At 31.0% G+C, this 22987-nt stretch overlaps 1 protein-coding gene across 3 annotated transcripts in view; it reads left to right on the top strand.

The window, feature by feature from the left end:
- Positions 1-22987, top strand: part of LOC115884064 (probable serine/threonine-protein kinase DDB_G0282963) — a 32129-nt gene that overhangs the window by 4382 nt on the left and 4760 nt on the right. For 2 of the 3 annotated variants that reach the window (XM_030902516.1, XM_030902518.1), the window contains exons 3-10: positions 12380-12423; positions 12713-12916; positions 12974-13175; positions 13345-15285; positions 16883-17261; positions 17316-17461; positions 19787-19966; positions 21154-21461. In XM_030902516.1, the coding sequence (XP_030758376.1) occupies positions 12380-12423; positions 12713-12916; positions 12974-13175; positions 13345-15285; positions 16883-17261; positions 17316-17461; positions 19787-19966; positions 21154-21461 (3404 nt within the window). The remainder of the gene's footprint in view (positions 1-12379; positions 12424-12712; positions 12917-12973; positions 13176-13344; positions 15286-16882; positions 17262-17315; positions 17462-19786; positions 19967-21153; positions 21462-22987) is intronic. The other variant, XM_030902517.1, reaches the window with a different exon arrangement.

Genomic DNA, 22987 nt, shown 5'->3' on the forward strand with positions numbered 1-22987 from the left:
TGACGAAGGACGGTATATACAATCAGTCGGCAGTCCGATCAGTCGTACATCATAGTACGTACGGGTTTTGTTGCTTGGAATTTTTCACTTGGAATTTTGCATAATTTGCTTTTTAAACGCATATCGTATAACAAATTAGTGATCGTTATTAACCTGCATTTGTCATTTTTATGGACAATTTTTAGGATATATGGATTCTTTAAAGGAGTTTCTGAAAAAATGGAAAGTAAAGCATTTATTTGCTATATTTGAAGGTAAGAGACATTTACCTAATGCACCTGTTTAGATAATGCATGCGTGTGACTATAGATAGAATAAGAATATTGGTATCGATTTTTTTATGCAAATAATTACAAAAATTTTAGAATTTCACTTGAAATTCTTGAGACTTCGTCGTATTAAAAAATTCAAAATGTGACCAAAGCTTATAATCTTAATGATTTATTTGCTTTACTTTGATTAATCATGATGTAACATTTCTTCGTAATTTGTAGAGTGATGAACCACCCCAAAAATACCAAAGAGTGAAGATGCAGAAATAACAACTTACTTACGAGGAAAATAATATCACTTTACTTACTACAGACCAGGAAAACCTAAATTTATCAGAAAATAATATACCTCGTAATATGCCTGTATATGATGTATAGACTTCTCTTACATCAAAATAAATTTTAGTCGAGTCAATAGTATTCGCTATTGGTTTAAGAAAAGTGTCTCTTTAATCAAGAAATGTCCCTTTTCAATCAAGAATTTTTGCATGAATCAAAGAGACTATTGTTCTTGTAGCAAGAACTTCTTCGCATATTCATTTTAGGTCAAAAGTGAAATACTTTGAACTGATAGATTCTTCTATTCTCTAAAGTAATTTTTTAAAGCTTATGAAAAGATAGTTAATGCTTTGGGCAAAGGAACGTCGTTCTTGGCCCTATTGAAAAGCGCCAATCTTTTGAGTCAAAGTCATATTCATTTCGACTGAGAGATCCTTTTTTTCATTGTTGCAGTCGAACATTGTTCTTTTTAGAACCTCTTTTAATGTACAGGGTGAGTCAACGATAGAGTAAAATCCATTATCTCATTTGTTTCGAGGTTTACAAAAAAATGTTTAATACAGAAGTTATAGAGAAGATTAAGATACACATTTTAAAATTATTATAGAGTATACAGGGTGCTTCAAGAAAGTGTGGAGGATATAACATATGTTTTTTAAATGCAACACCCCGTTTTTTATTTTATTTTTAGATTCTGCGTAAAATTCTATAACTTTTTTGTATATAATGTTATATACCTAAAATTAATAGTTATTGTAATATTTAAATTTGTTTATACAAATGTTAAATTGCAGTGTGGCAAAAAATTGTCAGTGGTACCATTGTTTCTGAAGTTGGAATACCAAAATCTGGTATGAGAGTTTTGTAGAGATTAAAAAGAAGATATATGGTAAGATATTTTAGTTAAATGTTACAGGGTGTTCAAAATATATTTATGAATTTCAACTACTTAAAATTAAAAAATCTCAAATTTTTTAAATGGTTCACCCTATATATTTTCTTTTTTTCTAATAGATTTTGCAAAGCTCTTCAACTTTTATTAAGTATGTCATATACCTATTTTTAATAGTTTGCGATTTATTCCAATTTTTTCTATTTTTAGCCTAATTTTTAATACAATTACGCTATAACATCATAGTTGCCGTGACAAAACAAAAATATTTATTACTTATATTTAACAAATAGTTTAATAATTAGTTACAATTGTTATTATTAGTTAAAATTAATTAACTTTACTCAAATAAACTAAAATCGTAGTCGTGGATTTCTTGGTGTATTTCTATATTATGAAAGATGACACTTGGATGTTCCGTCGGGGCGAATAGCCACAAATTAGGGTAATACTAACTAGATTACCTAATTGTTGACAACTACTGATATTGAAATTTTCTTCGACATACAGTAAAGTTTTTTTTTCTCATAGTAATTCTGGTTTATAATTCATTTCGTAAAGCCAATATTACTACTGCCGCGAAACCGTCCATTACACACTGAAAATATTATAGTATAACATAATATGAAAATGTTTTCTAGATAATCTACATCTATTCTTATAGTACTGAACCAAAAATATGTTTATTTTGGCTTGTTCGTGTATATCATTGACACTGACTAATCCGTTTTCAGGAAAATCTGAAACAATTACCTCTACCTCTAAAATTTATACTTATTACAACAAATTAAACTAAAATTCACCTTTTGTTCTTAACTTGCTTAACAGATATATGAAATTCTGATAATAATTATTATTTTTTGTCGTGGCAACTATGATGTTATAGCGTAATTGTATTAAAGATATGGGTAAAAATAGAATAAATTGGAATAAATCGCAAATTATTAAAAATAGGTATATGACATACTTAATAAACGTTGAAGAGCTTTGCAAAATCTATCAGAAAAAATCAAAATATATAGGGTGTACCATTTAAAAAATTTGGGATTTTTTAATTTTAAGTAGTTGAAATTCATAAATATATTTTGAACACCATGTAACATTTAACTAAAATATCTTAACATATATCTTCTTTTTAATCTCTATAGAACTCTCATACCAAATTTTGGTGTTCCAACTTCAGAAACAATGGTACCACTGAAATTTTTTACCACACTGCAATTTAACATTTGTATAAACAAATTTAAATATTACAAAAACTATTAATTTTAGGTATATAACATTATATATAAAAAGTTATAGAATTTTCGGCAGAATCTAAAAATAAAATAAAAAATAGGTTGTTGCCTTTAAAAAAACATATGTTATATCCGCCACACTTTTTTGATGCACCCCGTATACTCTATAATAATTTTAAAATGTGTATCTTAACCTTCCCTATAACTTTTGATTTTAACATTTTTTTGTAAACCTCGAAACAAATGAGATAATGGACTTTACTCTATCGTTGACTCCATGTACAATATAGACGAAGTGTACAAGATAGCTTAATAGCGGTAAAAAACTCATCGCAACTTTATTAGAATATTTTGAACAGGAAAGCGGTAGTAATGGTCGTTTATGTCCCTTAAGTGCTCTTAAGAAGGTTAGTTTTGCCGATGTAAATAATAATTGGTTATATATTTATAATTAATTTATTTTTGTTTCCTAAAATATTTTGATTAAAAGAAAATATATAAAAGTGGGCAACGCTGTGCCGGTCAAGCTTAATCACGTGACTAAAAGTTTATTTGGTATGAACTGTACATTGTGTAGCAGTTAAATGGAATAAATTAGATAATAAATAAATAAATACATGTTCGAAAAAAATATTGAACCGATTGATATTTTAACTACCTATCTATAATTTTAAATATAACACCCTGTATAGTATCATATTTTAAATATAACACCTTGTATATTTTTCTATTTTTGGATCTTTCCGAAAATTGTTGACTGTGACATTTCGAAAATTGTTGACATGAACATGATCATGTATCATAAAATACTAAGTAACCTGGGCAAATTCTTGTCTGAATTATTGTTTTGCAAGACAGTAGTTCCAATCCCGGGGCTATATCTGGATGGGATCTGGAATTGGGATTTGCAGTGTAGTTGCCAGTGCGATTCGTTAAAATTGCGTGAACTGTATGTCAGAAAAAAAGGTTTATATAACAGAAATGAACAAAATATCAGTTCTGCAGATTATTGGGTATTAAAATAACATAACTTATGAACGAGCAAAAATAATAAAACGGTTTCCAGAACTTGACCATTTAAAGCCGATAAAAAATCAGCTGCCAATGTAATAAGTAATGATAACAAATTGGATATTAGATTTGAGTTTCGGGGAAGTCCCACATACTTCTAATCGATAACCCATACTTCCAATTCTTCCAACATTAAATGAAGGAACTGATAGTCTTCCATGGGCTAAGGAGTAGAGATGGGTAGATCTGGTATTTTAGTCGGATCCGGAGTTACATCAAGCTTTATGGGCATCCATTCACATATGGACATTTTTCTATATCTAGGTCCAAGTTCTGCCAGATCTATTTAACTCATATATCATTTTAAGCTTGAATTTTAATTTATCTAAATTTTGTTTTGTTTGGTTTGGTTAGGTCAGGCTGTTGTTATTGGTGCTGCTGATGTAGTATCTAAGGCTCTCCCAAAATATTTAGATATCCTTCCAGGAGAACACAGCTTGGTATACAGCTACAAAACACAGCGAAATTAGGCACTGCTTATTATAAATTACTTAACCTTTGTGCTATTTTCTTTACTTATATGCCAATACTTCACAAAATAGGTATTATTTGATCGACAACCTCTCTGACCCTAGGAAAGCGAAACTAACTGGTCATGACCGGATGACGACCAGCTAAAACTGGGTGAAAAAAATATATTACCCTATATTTTGCTTTAGCATGCGTCTCTTCCACTTTTCAGTTGTACTTTGTATCTATTCCTAATTACAATATTATCGTTGCATTCCTCTTGGCCGCTAGGAAAATTTTTACTGTATCATTTTTCGGTAGCTTCCTAATTTTAGCTTTTTCTTCCTTGGTGGTGATGGATTTTGCTTATCCGGTTTATCTATGGCAGTTCTTTCTTCCACCTCAGTCCATCTGCGTCATTGGGCTTATAATTCTTTTAATATCAATACCGAATTATTGTCTACCATATTCAAAGAAACTCTGAAAATGATTTTATTTTATAGAGGGTTGTTCACCACATACGACACGGAGTATTGTAGCTAAACGATTAGATTTTTACAAATTGTAAGTTTTGGGTTCGTTGAAGGACTATTAGAGCTACAATTTAAAAATATTTTTACAAGATACAGAGGGTCCCAAATAAATAAAAATCAGCTTTAAATGGGAACACCCTGTATTATTTATTTTTGTTTCTACGACAATAAATATACCCTGATTGCTAAGTTTCATTATGGTTTTGAACACAGTCGTTTTTGAATATTTCACTTCTAGAATTGTGAAAAGCAAATTTTAAGGCTCATTCGAGGGAAAATGCTTAATAGTAACATTTACTTGAAGTTTATTTATTGATCGTTATTGTGCTGCGTGCAATGTGTTCTCAGCCTACAGAGTGTTTGTACTTATTTTAAATAATTGCTTTAACGGTAATAACTTGTTTAATTTAAATGGGACACCCTGTATATTTTATGAGAATCAGATGCACGATTTAATTGTCTATCAAATTGTATTATACCACTTTTTACCTATCCCTTCAAGTTTTTGTAGAAAATGCATTTTCTTATAACTTAGACCTCATTTATCAATAGACCCATGGAATATTGACATTTTAGATTGTTTTTAAAACAACAAATGTACAAAATGTACAGGCTAGTAATATTATCGTTTTTAGTAAAACGATAATATTACTAGCCCATTATTTGTATGCAAAAGAAAACTATTTTAATCTTTATAAAACAGTATACCATTAATTAAATATACCACCAGTATTTCCGCCCAAATACTAATTAATTACATACTTAATTGCGTTCGTTAATAAATTATTCTAAATAAATGTGGATTTGAATCAAAAATCAATATAATAATAAGTTATGAAAATGAACGTCTCTGTTATAAATAAGCATTTGTCAAAAAATGAAATATCATTTTTAAGGTGATAGTTTTTTACCACACTGTCTAATACAGATACATAATTCAGTTTTTTAGTATTTGGAGCAATTATTATTAATCAACGCAAACAGTCAATTAATGTAGTTTGAATACTGGAATCATATTATTGGTCCTCTAACAAATATTTAAAGAGGTTTTTTTTTTATTTTTTAATCAAAATAAACGAACTATATCGACAATAATAGTATCTGTACTCTTTAAAAATTTGGTACATCTTCAAAAATAACCTAAAATGTCAGTATTCCATGGGTATATTGATAAATGAGTTCTAAATTACAAGAAAATGCATTTTCTACGGAAACTTGAAGAGATAGGTAAAAGATGGTATAATACAATTTGATAGACAATTAAATTGTGCATCTGATTCTTATAAAATATATAGGGTGTTTCATTTAAATTAAACAAGTTATAGCCGTTTAAATCTAATAATTATTTAAAATAAATATTTAGACACTCTGTATAAGGTAGTAAAATCTTTATTATTGCAACACAATAACTGATCAATAAATAAACTTCAGTAAATATTTAGTATTAAAAACTTTGATACCCTCGAAGAAATGAGGCCTTAAAATTTATACTGCAATTTCACAAAATTGAAAATATTTCAAAAACGGTAAGGTTTAAGTGTAATAAACCTTAATCAAATTTACCTTTATTTTAATCGTAGAAACAAAAAATGTAATAATATACAAGGTGTTCCATTTAAAAAAATACAACTTCGATATTTTTTATTTATTTGGGACACTGTAAAAATATTTTTAAATTGTAGCTCTAATAGTCCTTCAACGAACCCACAACTTCCAATTTGTAAAAATCTAATCGTTTAGCTACAATATTCCGTGTCGTATGTGGTGAACAACCCTGTATAGTTACATGATTCTCTATCCTTATCTGATCATGAATATAATAGTTATTTTTTATACAAGACGATAAAATGGTATTTTATCGTCGACCGAAAAGATTGATTTACGAGCGATTAAATCGTGAGTGAATTAATTTCGGAAAACTATAATGCAATTTTATCGTCGCGTATAATACAATATTCTTTTTCATAGCGAGTTACGTTTTAAAAAATATTCAGAAATTATTATTTCGAGGAATTTATTACGAGTAGAAAAAATATTGTGCTGGGTTGGCGTTGGTTGCTATGTAATTTGACAAATAAATAAAGTTGTCTCTTTAGTTGTCAGTTTTGAGTCAATGTTTTTTAATTCTTTTTCGTTTCGATTGCTGATTGAATTGGAGCCAGAAATGGCTCAAAACGATATAAGTAAATTACCAACAGATATTCAGGCTGAGGCGACAAACGCCATATCCAAACTACTTCCATTTAAATCCCGAATAACTTATGAAAAGAAATACAAACATTTTCAAAAATGGAAGCAACGTGCGAGAAGAAATAATGTTTTAACCTATCCTCGCTGTTAAAGTATCATTTAATCTACCCTTGCGGTTAAAGTACTATTTTATCTACTATTTTTGATAGATATAAGACAATTTTAACAGTTGCTATGGAAAAAAAAATTAAAAAGCATTTTATTTAATTTTTGTTTCAATTTGCTATAAAAGCGTGTATTATTTTTTTGGCTATTATTGTGTGTCAGACGTCTGAATACCGACATAGATCTTTTTGATTGACGATGTTGATCAATTGGATTCTACTTGTATCTTAATAGCCGGAAACTCACATAATAGAATGGTATATCCCTCAAGTGTAAAGGAATTCGCAATTGTAGAAACCGATTCAATCTGATTTATTTCTTCAGGATGACGAAACAGCTGGCTGGTGTATTATTCCTTTTTTTTTGAGCGAAGGATGGTACACACAGTCGTTTAAGGTCTTCTGAAAGATCGGTATCTTCTAGGTCTTCTTATTGTTCGTAATTAATGATTTCTTTGTTTTTGGTTTGGTTTGGTTAGAGTTTTTTATATTTTTACTGATATAACTTATTATATTATTTGAACCTCAGAAAATAAAAGAGATACGAGGTGGGTTACATGAAGGGGCAAAATTGTACAATTTGTAGCTGATCAAAATGCCACCTTAAAAGTTTAAAAAATTGTAATACTTCCGAAGATTTTTGGGAAAAAAACGAATATTTGCAATTTTATTTTTATTTTTTATGACTCTACTGGATGTCAATAACAACTAATACGTAAATCAATCCCAATTTATGTCATATACATACCAACACATAACATACCAAATATCGTTTTTTTATCTGACAAAAATAAACAAAGTTACAGGAGTGAGCCCCTTTTAAGACGCACCAGATATATAAATAAATCTAGCAAAATAAATGTCACATTGTCATTCCTCCTTTTTTGTTCTACAAGATAGTGTTACCAGGTTATAATATACAGGTTGGTCCGAACTGTATTCCGGTATCTTCGTCAGCATATTCTGCAGATAAAAATAAGTAAAAAAGTTCGTATAAATGTATGTCCTAAAATGCTTTCGGAGATAGAGGGTGTACAAATTTTATTTTCATTTTCATTTTTTCCAAATAATTTCTAAAGTAACGTCAATATTTGCATGAAAATAGGTGTCTGGGAGTTTTTTGACATGAGAAATTTGATTTTGATGTCAATATGATTCCTATTTGTAGGAGGCGCCACTTACAGGTGTTTTAACTGGTTTGAAGAGTAATAACTTTTTGTCCGTACCTGTATAAAACTACTGAGTAAAAATTTATACATTTACGACGTTTTTAGCGTAAAAAATCTCTTGGTAAAAATTGCTACGAGTAATGGTTCTCGAGATATTTGGAATTAAAATTATCAATACCTGTCGTCATTGACATAAATTAAACGTGTTGACTAAATAGTTATTATATAGACTGAAATCATACATTTCAAATGTTTTTGTGCCAAAATTCAACAGAATCTTTTTTATCATCATTTTTTCAAATTGATTAATTTAAAAAAATAAAAAGTTCCCAAATTTATCATTTCATTCAGATAACTATCTGTACTCGACATTGTTTATTTTTTGTCAATAATGACATGTATTGGCTATTTCCATTCTAAATATCTTGAAAACGGTTGCTTGTAGCGATTTTCACCAAGAGATATTTTTTAAGTAAAAAATCACTGAATTGTATATTTTTCCCCCAGTTCTATTATATAGGTACAGACGAAAAGTTATTACTCTTAAAATCAATGAAAACATATGTAGGTGGCGCCCCCTACAAATAGGAGTCATATTGACATCAAAATCAAATTTCTCATGTCAAAAAGCTCCCAGACACCAATTTTAATCTAAATATTAACGTTACTTCAGAAATGATTTGGAAAAATCGAAATAAAAATGAAACTTCTACACCCTGTATCTCCGAAACTGAACATTTTAAGACATACATTTATACGAACTCTTTTACTTATTTTTATCTGCAGAATATGCTGCCTAAGTGTTCGGAATACAGTTCGGACCCACCCTGTATAATAAACCTGATAACACGTCATGCGTCGTGATGCCTTAGCGGCAAGAAATAGACGTTACATACCAATTTGAACAAAATCGCAATATGTATGTCAAATCAAATTCAAATGTGTCAATTAAAACGTCAAACAGGACTGTCAAAAAATAAGAAGTTCTTGATATCAATTCCGTCTCGAATACAAGAATAATACATGGATATCATTATACTCCTTCCTTAATCCTTTTATTCAAAGGTTTTCTTTCACTTTGTAAAGGTTATGACACAAACAAACAACGAAGAAGAAGAAGCAAACGAATAGTTTTTCGCGAAAATCATCAAATAAAACAGAGTCAAGGCTGGTTAAATGACTCGGCGATTAAGTGATAATCACCGTTAAAAATCGGTCAATGATAGAACAGACTAATGGGCGTATCTTTATTTGCTTTATCCGTTTTTCTTTCATCTTCCGAATAATGTTTCCTTCGTTCCTCGATGATTTCCACTGTGTTTTACCAGGATTCAATTATGCATGATATCTTTTAATAAGCATTTGTTACTGTAACCTCGTATCTATTGTAATATATTATTAACAGTGGATGATTATCTACCTACTGTTTATATCTAGAGAGTCAGCAATTTCTTAAATTATGATTTCCAAGGAAAATTAAAGATTTCAAATGATTTCATTTGGAAAATCGGCAGAGAAATAATAAAATATATAGGCTTTTTTATATATCAATAAATTACCGTTCGTTGGGTGGTAGTGAATTTTAACATCACTGTATACAGGGTGATTTAAAGTGACGGTCGGTTAGATGTTTATGAAAAAAAATTGACAAAAACATGATCTTGAATTCGTAAAATCATGTTCAGCTTATTAAAACTTTAAGAAGAATTGTGCTGCGAGACTTTTCTATATTCTATGTTTTGGATTGGATAGACCAAATTTCTGAAACTATCACGGTAACGAAATTCTTGCAATGGAATCATAATAATAGATTTATTATCTTTTTTTCCATAGGACCTGTTAAAATTGCCTTATATCTATCAAAAATAGTAGATAAAATAGTACTTTAACCTCAAGGGTAGATTAAATGATACTTTAACAGAGAGGATAGGTTAAAAATTTTCTTCTCGCAGGTTTTTTAATTGATTCCATTTTTGAAAATTTTTGTAGTCATTTTCATAAGTTATTCGGGATTTAAATGGAAGTAGTTTGGATATGGCGTTTGTCGCCTCAGCCTGAATATCTGTTGGTAATTTACTTATTTCGTTTTGAGCCATTTCTGGCTCCAGTTCAATCAGCAATCGACAAAAAAGAGAATTAAAAAATATTGACTCAAAACTGACAACTAAAGAGACAGCTTTATTTATTTGTCAAATTACATAGAAACCAACGCCAACCCAGCACAATATTTTTTCTACTCATAATAAATTTCTTGAAATAATAATTTCTGAATATTTTTTAAAACGTAACTCGGTATGGAAAAAAATATTGTTTTATACACGACGATAAAATTGCATTATCGCCTCCCGAAATTAATTCTCTTGCGATTTCATCGCTCGTGAATTAATCTTGTCGGTCGACGATAAAATACCATTTATCGTCTTGTATAAAAAATAACTATTTATCGTCTTAAGCATTTTATCGTCTTGTATAAAAAATAACTATTAAATGGATCTACTGAAGAAACTAGAAGGTTTAGATATAGGGGCATTTATTAGTTTTTTGATTTATAGATATACCGGGTGCGTCTCAAAAGTGGCTCATTACTATAACTTTTTTATTTTTTCAGATAGAAAAACAAGATTTGGTATGTTAATAGATGACATAAATTAGGATTCATTATCGTATTCAATTGTTTTTGGTCACTTCCTGTCTCACCGGAAATGACTACAACTTTTGATTTTTAAATGCCACCCTCGGTATTTTTCTATTTTATTCGATAGAAAATGAATATAACATTCTGAATAAAATGACATATCATATCCTTTTGACATTTTCGCTTAATAAAAAACCGTATTTTAAATTTCGATCTAGAGTGCCATGGCTATGTTAAAAACACTAATTTTTAATCAAGAAGCCGTGGAAAAATAGATTTGATCGTCTAATGTTTTTAGTGTCTTATCCTTGTCGGTTAAAAGATGCTCAAATTGCATTTTTAATCATATCTTAATTTTTTCAAATGGACGAGGGTGGCTCATTAGCATATTTGGAAAAAGCATTTTTTTACGAATAATTTGATACCACACTCTTGGCATTTGAGTCAAACTTTCGTTATAAACCGCATGTTATAATTTCAAATAAACCATATGCAAAAATGTCAAAAGTTGACATACGATAGTCATTCTATTCAGAGTGTTATTTTCTATTGAATAAAGTAAAAAGATACCGTTACATTTATGGACATGTACTCTAAATTAAATTTTAAAATGCTATTTTTTTTAATTGAAACTATTAAACGTTGACATAGAACATGGAATACATGCTATGTCATTCTCGAGGTCATTCTATTCAGAATGCCATTTTCTATCAAATGAAGTAAAACAAATGGAGGGTGTCATTTAAAAATCAAAAATTGTAGTCCTTTCCGGTGAAACAGAAAGTGACCGAAAATAATTGATTAAGTCAATCAATCCTAATTTATGTCATATACTAACATACCAAATCTCGTTTTTTTAACTGAAAATATAAAAAAGTTATAGGGGGTGAGCCCGTTTTGAGACGCACCCGGTATATTGAGTTTAATTTAAAAATAACGAAAAAAATTGAGCAATTCTAAAGGAAATAGAAAACAGCAGCTTTTTAAAAAATGCATTTAATGAATTCTATATAATTTTTCTATTTTTTTTTGTATTTTAAACCTTGGTGTTCTAGTAGCATACTTATTGTCACTTAGCATCTTTTGTATAAAATAGTGAATTACTGGTTTATGTGAACTTAGCAATGAAAAAAAGCAACATTCTAAGGAATCCTGTTTTGGAAACACTCTGTATATGACTTCTTTATTTGCCAGGGCTTATAACCAATGAACATAATTAAATATTTAATATAATTTCATCAAACGTTTATAAAACGCATATCAATTAAATACTAAATTATATCCAATTAATTGAAACAACCTACTTTACATATTTAACATATTTTTACAATATAAATAAAATTTTATGATTTAATTTCTTTATACAGGTGCTTGAAGACATATTGCTAACGTAGGAAATTATATAAGGAACAATTTTAAATATTTTCAGCTAGTTTTAAGTGATGTAATTAAGTCTTAATTATTAAAGAAATCTGTTTTTTTTCAGGCCTGGCCATTCTCTTTTATGCAGCTTATTGTTTTAGACCAATGGTAAGAATATTTATATTTAATTCTGTCTCTTAAACAATACGTTAAGTGTTATTTTGCAAATTAAAAAAAAATACCAATTAGAGATGTATTATACTATCGATTTTCTAGTGTATCGACAATTTTATGTTCGATATCCAATATTTTGTATGCTATTAATAATATAATACATTATATCTATTGATAACAATCCAAAATTTAGTTTCCTCTAATTCCAAGTAGTGAAATAAATATTTTGTGCTGTGAATAATGACACAGAAAATGTATTAACGATATTTACATGATATTTTAGCTAGTCTACGGTTTGAAAGCCGACGACAACCTAGAGCAAAACAGAAAAATACAAAATGCCAACAATGACTACTTTCAATACCTCCAAGGTATTGAAGGTAAACCAAAAAGGGACTACCCTGCTTATTCCTACATTCCTAGGACATCTTTTAGCTGTAGAGGCATCAAATCTGGATATTATGCTGATCTAGAGACTGAATGTCAGGTATAATATAACATGACTTTTAAAATAATTTCCAAAAATAAAAAAAAAATCTTCAAGGTATTTCACATATGCGAAGATGGAAGAAAAATCTCGTTCTTATGTCCCAATGGTACCATATTCCAACAAAAAGAGCTTATATGTGAATGGTGGAACAAAGTAAATTGTACCAACTCACCTAATCTCTATGAGGAAAGTGCTGAAAAGCTTCAGAATGACATTGCTAGAAGGAAAGCTTCAAGAAAAAACGATTCTTTAAATGGTAAGTTATAAAAAATACAAAATATCATATTTTCCAGAAATTATGTACAGGTCTGGTCATTCTAAATTAGTGGTCAACATTTCAGCGTGTAAGACAATGATGGATAAATTTAGGATTTTAAATTCCTAATTTATTAGGAATTTAATTTTAATTCTAATTTTATTTTCAGTTGAATTTAACCATGGAGCTGTTATGAGAACTGAAGAACGTGTCTCAACCAGAAGCAGATACAACCGACCAAGTCAAACGAAGAATACCAACAGAATACCTAACAATAACGACATAGAACAACACATTGAACAAGCAGAATCAAATAACAGGCACCTAGCAAATGCCCAAAGAAACTTAAATCAAATTTACCAATCTGAAAGAACTTCTAAATCCAAACAAACCAAAAAAGATATTGAACAAGAAACTGGGAATTTTGGAACTAACAACAATTATGACACGGAACAGAATAGACAGATTAAGAAAATAGATGTTAATTCAAAAAATGATTTTAGTTTTGGTGAAAAAATTGGTAATTCTGGTACATCTTTCAGAGGAAGTACTAAGTACACAACGAAAAACAAAGAAGAAAGAGTTACGGAAGAAAGAAATTCTTTTAGCACCCAAAGAACTAAGATTTATAACCATAATTATTTTAGTACTAGTGAAGATACATTAGAAGATGGATCAAATAATAATAAGCCTAAAACACAACAAAATACAAACTTCGGAAAAAATAATTTCAATTCAAATGTAAATTCTGGTGTACCAAATAACATAAATCATTATTCTTCTACCAGAAGTCCTGCTGATTCTTCATATTCAAGAAATCTTGAAACTTCCAATAACAACTATCTTTCTCCTACTTCCACAGAGTCGTCAAACCCAAATATTGTCTCTACTTATCATACAGCATCTTCATCTACCTACAAACCCCAATATCAACAAAATTATGGTTCTTCTAAGGCTCCAAATTACGAAGTTCCTCCTTCAACACATCGATCAGTAGTATCTACACCCAGGAGTGTGAATCAAGCTTCATATAATTCTTTCCAAAATCAAATACCTGTAAAAATAATAAATGACGAAACCGCACAAAGAAAGAATTTTGAAACTGAATCAAACAACAGTCAGGAACTTGAGACACAAGTCCCTGAAGAATCTTCATCTTTCGTTAAAAATTCGTTTAACAGCATCAGAGATGGTACCTATAAAACATCTTCTGGTATATCCAATCATCGAAGTACATACTCTGATGTAAAAGACCTTAGTTTTCTTGAAGCACCTAAGGTTTCAGCTATATCCTCTATTACACCGCATCTAGTTACTACCCAGCCGATTAACAGCGGTAAACCTTTCGTAGGTAGTAGAATTGGGACAACTTTACTACCAAACCAACCTACAACTCAGTCAAAGTACACTTATTTACCCAAAAACGATAACAAGGACTTGTTCAACCTTGGCAGTACCGATAAAACCCTTCCTCCCATTTACACTACTACAGCGTTAACAAATCCTATTCCAACAGAACCTTTTAATCTCGGAAACACCGATAGTACCCTTTCAACGAATGTACCCCTTAATTATCACACTACAACTTATAAACCTTTGGATTTACCAGTACCTGAACAAGGATCTTTTAATACTGGACCACGTGAACCTGTGTATGAACCACCTTTTATCAAGAAAACGGTACCACTACTCTACCAATCTAACTCAACTGAAGCACCATCAAATCAAGCTACTGTATATGGTACTTTCGTCTCTACCAACACGCCTTACAGTCCTACAGTACCAACTGTAACACCAAGTAATTCTTTTTATCCTAGTACCAACCACGGAATACCTATAAGGTTTGAGAAAGGACAGGATAAGGTGTCAGTGCAGTTGTCAAAGAATATTTTTGGTGAGAGACAGCCGATTAAAACTAGTGGTGATGAGTATGTGAGATTTAATACTCAAGTGAGGGTTAGAGGAGATGGTAGTAGTACTACTCCAGCTAGTAGTACTCAACAGAATGGGTTCTTTCTTACTAGGGATTATAATAGTGGTTTTAATTCTCCTATTCAGAGGGCAAAGGCGTTTGAGAAGAGTAATGATTTTGTCCAAGATATAAATAAAAGTAAGTACCTACTAAATGATTAATTATTATACAGGGTTGTCCGAACTGTATTCCGGAAACTTTGGCAGCATATTCTGCAGATAAAAAAAGTATAAAAGTTCGTATCAATGTATGTCCTAAATTGCTTAGTTTCGGAGATACAGGGTGTAGAAGTTTCACTTTTATTTCGAGATTTTATCCTAATAATTTCTGAAGTAACGTCTATATTTGATGAAAATTGGTGTCTGGGAGTTTTTTGACATGAGAAATTTGATATTGATGTCAGTAGGACTCCTACTTGCAAAGGACGCCACCTACATATTTTAACTGGTTTGAAGAGTAATAACTTTTTGTCCGTACCTGTATAAAACTACCGAGCAAAAAAGTATATCTTAAAATATTTATAATATATAAAATTATTTATTTACGACGTTTTTAAAATCGTCACGAGTAATGGTTCTCGAGATATTTGGAATCGAAATTATCAATACCTGGTGCTGTCATCATTGACACAACATTAAACATGTTGACTAAATAGTTATTGGATTGAAATCATAAATGTGTAATGATTTTGTACTAAAAGTTCCACAGAAACTGTGGAACTGTCTAATCAACATGTTTATTTTTGAACGGTTGCTCGTGGCAAGTGCAAACAGTTAAAACACATGTTGGTGGCGCCCCCTACAAATAGGAGTCATATTCACATCAAAGTCAAATCAAAAAACTCCCCGACACTAATTTTCATCCAAATATTGACGTTATTTCAGAAATTATTTGGAAAAAATTGAAATAAAAATAAAACTTCTACACCCTGTATCTCCGAAACAAAGCATTTTAGGACATACATTTATATGAACTATTTTACTTATTTTTATCTACAGTTTGGACCACCCTGTATACCACATTGAATACAATAAAGACAGAAAATGGGGAACGTCATAGAAGGCATTTTAAAACTTTCTTTTATCGGTTTTTTGAGTTTCTATCTACAAATTATAATATTTTCGAAAGTTTGTTACAATTTTCTGTGTCTATTTTGGATTATTGCTTCTTTATTTTAAAACTGGTTTTATACAAAGTGTATAAATCTGGATAAACTCTCTGTTTTCGAACAATTTGGTTTAGAACAATTGATTGTTTTGAATTATAGTTAGAATCTTAAAAAAAGACTTTAAAAATTGGTACATTATTTAGCTTACCATCGACAAAAACAAACTTTAGTTGATCAACTTTTTGCTAATAAGTACCTACCTAGTTTTGTTACAAGTGGTAAAATAATCAAGTACTTAAGAATTTTATTCAGAGTAACTAAATATGTCATGTAACACTATATTCTTCGTTTGATGTGCGTGTTTGTGCAACATTTGTGCAACTGCACAAACTAATGCAGATAATTTTAGTTCCCCGGTATAAGCAAATATTTTTGTAAGAAATTTTATATGAAAAATAATAAAATTTATTACAAAAATATAGGTAAATGAGGATGTGATTGTTGTTTTTAAATAAAGATTATTTAATAATCTTTATTTAAAAACAACAATCACATCCTCATTTATGCTTTTTGTATATTCGTGAAACCTGTGGTGAAACTCTGTTTACAATATATATTTTTTTACAGTTAATCTAAACCAAAACCAGAAAACAAAACCTGTATTTCCATCGTATGAAATCTCAAGTCCAAGACCTTTTGGTACCCAACAAGGACCCACAGACCCTACTCCATACACCACAACCGGATCACCACCAACTTCAGGAAACGTCTACGATAACTTAGACAACATGATCGGAGTCCTTCAGGAAATTGCTTCTTACAACACTGCCCAAAACAACGAAGTACCATCCAGAAGTGGCTTGGTGATTCCCCCAAGCGTTGGACCGCAAACTCTTCATTCTCTCGCACAGTACTTTGCTAATGAAGTTGGTGAAAACGAAGCTGAATTGGAAGGGGATGCCAAGGAGAGACTGACAGGGTTGTTGACAGCTATGACAGTTCATGGGTAAGTGGAGAGATTTAGTTAATTTAGTTTAATATTATCTATTGTTTGCCCTAGGTATAACAACTTATTTAATTCTGAATCTACTTCTACAACTACATCTCCGACAACATCAAGTGCTTCTACTACAATCCTAACAGATTCAAGAATTGGAAATGATAATATTCAAACAAATACTGCACAAGTAACTGAGCCTACTAATGGTAATATTCGTTTTATTTTCCTATAATATAGTAGTAATGGGATAACTCGAGCGAAAATTCGCTCGAGTACTCGATTATTAAAATAATCGACATCAATCAATGCAAGTGACGATCGAGTTGCGAGCGAAGAACGCAAGCGATCCTAGAATGAAATACATTGAAATCCGATTTTAATGTGACATACTCGATAAAAAGCAGAGCGAATTTTCTACACACATTGCAGGTAGCAAATTTATATGACGCCGTATATACAGGATAATTTTTAACCTATACGCATAAACTTGAGAAATTATTGCTGACGACAAATAACGACTAATAATGAACAAAAAGCTAGTAAAATATTTTTAGATTCTGAAATAATTTGAGTTTTTTTTTTCACAAAAATTTATCAACTTTATCACTAATGCACATTCAATTTAAGGGAATATACGTTTTTTGTTTTAATTTCAAATAGTTTGTTATCTCCGTAAATAAAAATATTTTACTAACTTTTTTTTCATTATGAGTCATTATTTGTCATCAGCAATAATTGCCCAACTTTATGAGTATAGGTTAAAAATCACCCTGTATATTTATTCGTTGCGTATCTGAGGGACAAAATTTTACGACCTACATCGACAATGCTTTGAAATAAACTAAATCAAGCGATCAAGCGATCAAGCGAATCGCTCGACGCTTGCTACTTGCCATTCATTATCGAAAGAATATGTGCCCTGCGCACGCAACTTACTGCTTGGCGCTTGGCGTTAACAAGTACTTACAACAAGCGACGGACGAAAAACTGTATTTTTAAATACGAGCGACATTTCGCTCGAGCGATCGCTCGGTTATAAATAAATAAATGCCTTTATTGTCAAAAATTTTTTCAATTTGCAGACAAAGGTAAACTAACAAACAAAGTAAAAAACAAGGTACACAAACAAACAAACAAAAGATAATACAATACAAGTCTTATTGTTAAAATAAACATTTATAAATGTTTACGATGTCAAAGAACAAAAAAATAAAAATAATATTCAAAAATATTTAGCTAGTTTATAGTAAAATATCAATGACCTCTAAATAAATTCATTTCGATGTCATTAGTAAATATAGCAATAGCAAACATTAGACCAGTGTTTACAAGATCAAATTTGACTTTCAAAATATAATTCATTTACGGCGTAGAAAGCCTTGACTAGTAAATAAGAGTTCAAAGCTCTGCGAAATGAAAAAAAATGATGTTATGGATTTGATTTCAAATGGCAGGTGATTGTGCATTTTTTTCGAGTTGTATAATATTGAACTTTTAACTAACTCTGAGCGTGGGGTAGGTAGATAGAGATCTTGCTCCGTGTTCCTGAGTGGATAAGTGTGAGATGGCCTTTCTTGAGAAGCTGATACATGTTTACGTATTAGGCAAACGGATTCAAATATAAATAAGAAAGGAAGAGTCAATATTTTTAATTCTTTAAAAGGAGTCCCGGCAATGAGTTCTGCTGTTTAGTCCCAGTGAATATCGAACAGCTCTCTTCTGGAGCTTGAAAATGCGGTCAAATTGAGTCGCACAACACGTACCCCAGAATGGAAGGGCATACCTGAGGTGCGACTCAAAAAGTGCATAATAAACAGTTCTAGCCACTGACAAGTTAAGCTCCTTAGAAACAGACCTTAATGCAAAACAGGCAGAGCTCAATTTTTTCAACAAAGCTTCGATATGTATGTCCCATCTTAGAGAATTGTCCACAACAAGCCCTAAGAATTTTACAGATTTTACGACGTCAATGGTGGCGTTGTTAAGTACAAAAGGCTGCAGCGAGTTTTTATACGACAAAGCTTTAGTTTTAGAAATGTTGAGACTCAGGAGGTTCGAATCGCATCAAGATTTAATGGTGATTAAGTCATTTGATATAAACCTATGAAGTGCCGTGATGTCCTTGTTGCTCCAAGTAAAGCTAGTGTCGTCCGCAAAAAGACACATTTTGCCACTGATGTTTATATTAGCAAGAAGAAACAAAATAGGGCCTAGTACTGAGCCTTGTGGTACTCCACATTCTATTGGCTTGCTAGAAGACAACGTGGTATCCACCCTCACAAGTTGACTTCTGTTGCTCAGATACGACTTAAACCATTCGAGAGATGATCCCCTGAACCCATAGTGCTGCAGTTTATTAATTAGGATCTTATGATTTACACAATCGAACGCCTTAGGAAAATCACAGAAAATTGTTGCTGTAGAATGATGGTTATTGCAATCGCTTGAAACTCGAGTACTCGATTATTGAAATTAACTGTTTTTTTCCATCACTATAATATAGGTATTTTTTAATATTCTTTTTTTTCTAGTCAATGAAAATGACTTACTGTCAACCACCGCTTTGCCAGAGTTACGTCAATTGGCACGTAATTTCTCTTTGGCATTGTCCAGTTATTTGAACAATCCAGAGAATTTCAGAAAAACTTTGGAAAGCTTTAGGCCTACAGAACCACCCCCATTAGAAGGTACAGATATACCAGATACTATATGTAAGTTTTCAATGTCATTTTGTGTATAATTTTAAGAGATTGCAGTTTTTACTAAAGAAATATCTATCACATTTACCTTGAACACCCCCACTCTCTTATACAGGGTGTTTCAAAAAACATGTGCCATCTCTCGTGAGGACATTCCTCACGTAAAAATAAGACTTATTTTTTATATTAACATAGGTTCGATTCTGCTTTGTTTCGTAGCTACAGGGTGTTAAATATTAATATTTTTTCGATTTATTATAATTTTCTTAAACACTTGGGGGTACCAATCTATAAAGTTACTATAAATGCGACATATTTACGAAGCATAAAAGAATCGACCTATATTCACCAGGGACGTAAATCATGGATTATACCTGAGGAATATTCTTCAGAAACAAATCCTAAAACAGGATGTACGCCACTGACTTTTTTTTCTCTTGTTAGCGAAATAGTGTAAGCTGTTTAATGCCGATTCAAAGTTGTCTCTTGATATTTTGTCGATTTTGGCCTGCTTGATGAGATAAACGGAATTTTATTAATTTGCCTTGGTCCAAGTGTAATAACAACCTTTAAAATATTTTAATATCATTAACTTGCGAAAGTTTTAAATAAGTGCTCATTGATTCCTTATCAAAAAATATGAAAAAAAATTTCTATGAACATGGGTATGGAAATGAATAGTTTTAGAGTTACAGGATGTTAAAACTTTTAAAATTAGTTTTTTTTGAAATTATCTTAAATAGCATTTATTTTTTATTTGAAATTTCTGTAGGTTGGATTAATAGTAATAACAACTAATAGAAATAATATTTAATAATAGATTAGGTTTAAAAAATAAATTTAATAATAAATTTATTTTTTTATTTGAAATTTCTGTAGGTTGGATTAATAGTAATAACAACTAATAGAAATAATATTTAATAATAAATTAGGTAAAACACATGTTTTTTTTTGAAAAATATTTCAGTGATAACCCATATACACGTCCTTGATGAATTTATCGACACTTTTAGCATTAAAATATGTAGCACTTATAGTAATTTTTACACTTAAAATTTAATTCGAATCACTAAAGTACTTAGAAGGAAATTATAATAAATCGAAAGATTATTAATACTTTAACACCCTGTAGCTACAAAACATAGCAGAATATTTTAAACTCTCTGAAGATGATCTCATTTTCCGGTTTCTATTTTCAGCTAATGCTGACGAAGAAATACTGAATTTCTCCGACCAGGACATCAAACCAAGCACTTCAACTTTTGCACCCTCACCAACATGGGGCTTCATTGTCGCTTCCGGTGGTGACAAATCCGTATCGGAAGAAGTGAAGAACTCTCTGAATCCTGATCTGAACACTGCAGATTCTCAGTCTTTTGTACCTCGGTTCAATGCTGTTAATGTTGCCGAGAAACAACCACAGAGTCGTAGTAGTTTCACTGATTTACCCCCAGGGCATTGGACTACTAGTCCTAGGGCAACTACTTTGTGGCAAAAGACTTTATCGGTAAGTAGGGACCTAGAATAAAATAAATGTTTTTCCGAGTATACATTCCGTAGCTATTCTCGTGACTGCTTTTGCTACAATGCAGAAGGATTCTGGGCCTATGAATGGTATTGATCAAACAATATATTATGTAAAATTGCACACCAATTGTGCACTAAACAACAATTTTTTGACGAATCTAATTAGATTACTCTGTATATTATTGTTACGGATTCCGTGGGTCCACTATTTAAACTCACGATAAAATACTTAACGAATTTATTTGTTTCACTCTGTACACACAACTTATACTATTTACAACACAACTTATGCAACTACTATTACTCTAACGGTATTTCGCGGTATTTTCAAACTTCAGACTATCTTCAGACTTCAAACTTCAAACTTTAAACTTGTCCAACTGTCAAAGCGCGGGCCTTATATACCCCCTAGAATAGAAACAACCGTTGTTTCTAGATTTTTCTAAAATTTTCTGAACACGGTCCTGTTCTTATTGTCTTTCTCTATGACGTCGCTCCTCCAAACGAATTTCCAAATTTTCTATTATTTTCTCAAGCCGGTCCTGTTCTTCTTGTTTTTCTTTCTTTTGACGCGCTTCTAAACCTTCTAACATTTTTTCTTGATTTTCCATAAGTATTTTCTGTAGGCGGTCTTGTTCCTCTTCTTTCTCTCTTCTCATATTCTCCATAAAATCGCCCAATAATTTGCTTACTTCCTCCATTTTCTTCGCTTGCTCCCTTGTACCAACCATAAAAATACTCTGATTCGGTCTAAAATCTTCCAATCCACTTAATTTCTTCTTAAAATCCTCTTGAATCGCACTTCCGACACCAATTGTTACGGATTCCGTGGGTCCACTATTTAAACTCACGATAAAATACTTAACGAATTTATTTGTTTCACTCTGTACACACAACTTATACTATTTACAACACAACTTATGCAACTACTATTACTCTAACGGTATTTCGCGGTATTATTCAAACTTCAGACTATCCTCAGACTTTAGACTTCAAACTTTAAACTTGTCCAACTGTCAAAGCGCGGGCCTTATATACCCCCTGGCTATTGTTTCTAGATTTTTCTAAAGAATTCTATAATTTTCTTTACTTTCTGGCGAATGCGCCAGGTTCCTCAATGCACGTTGCGATTTTTTTAGCAGTATGCAGTTATGCAACCAGTAATACACCTTGACATTATTTAATTGAATAATATACAGAGTCTTGTATTGAAGAGAGTTGGCATATTGGCCAATGTTACATGAGACACCATGTATAAAAAGTATGTGTTAAAAAAATTGAGCAACAAAAAATGCATTGAGTCTGGTGGTTTCTTTTAACACGCTCCCATGTATTTTTATGGAATATATTCCATTTCATTAAAACACACTGTATATAGCAAAATAAAACACTAAATCACCACAATACACCAAAACACTTTTACTTTACTATTTACGTCATCAGCAGATGATTAAACTGAGTTTTTTGAGTTTAATCATCTGCTGATGAAGCTAACATGGTTAGCGA

The sequence above is a fragment of the Sitophilus oryzae genome, unplaced genomic scaffold, assembly GCF_002938485.1.
Source record: "Sitophilus oryzae breed Bouriz unplaced genomic scaffold, Soryzae_2.0 scaffold_2009_pilon_pilon, whole genome shotgun sequence".
NCBI lineage: Eukaryota > Metazoa > Arthropoda > Insecta > Coleoptera > Curculionidae > Sitophilus > Sitophilus oryzae.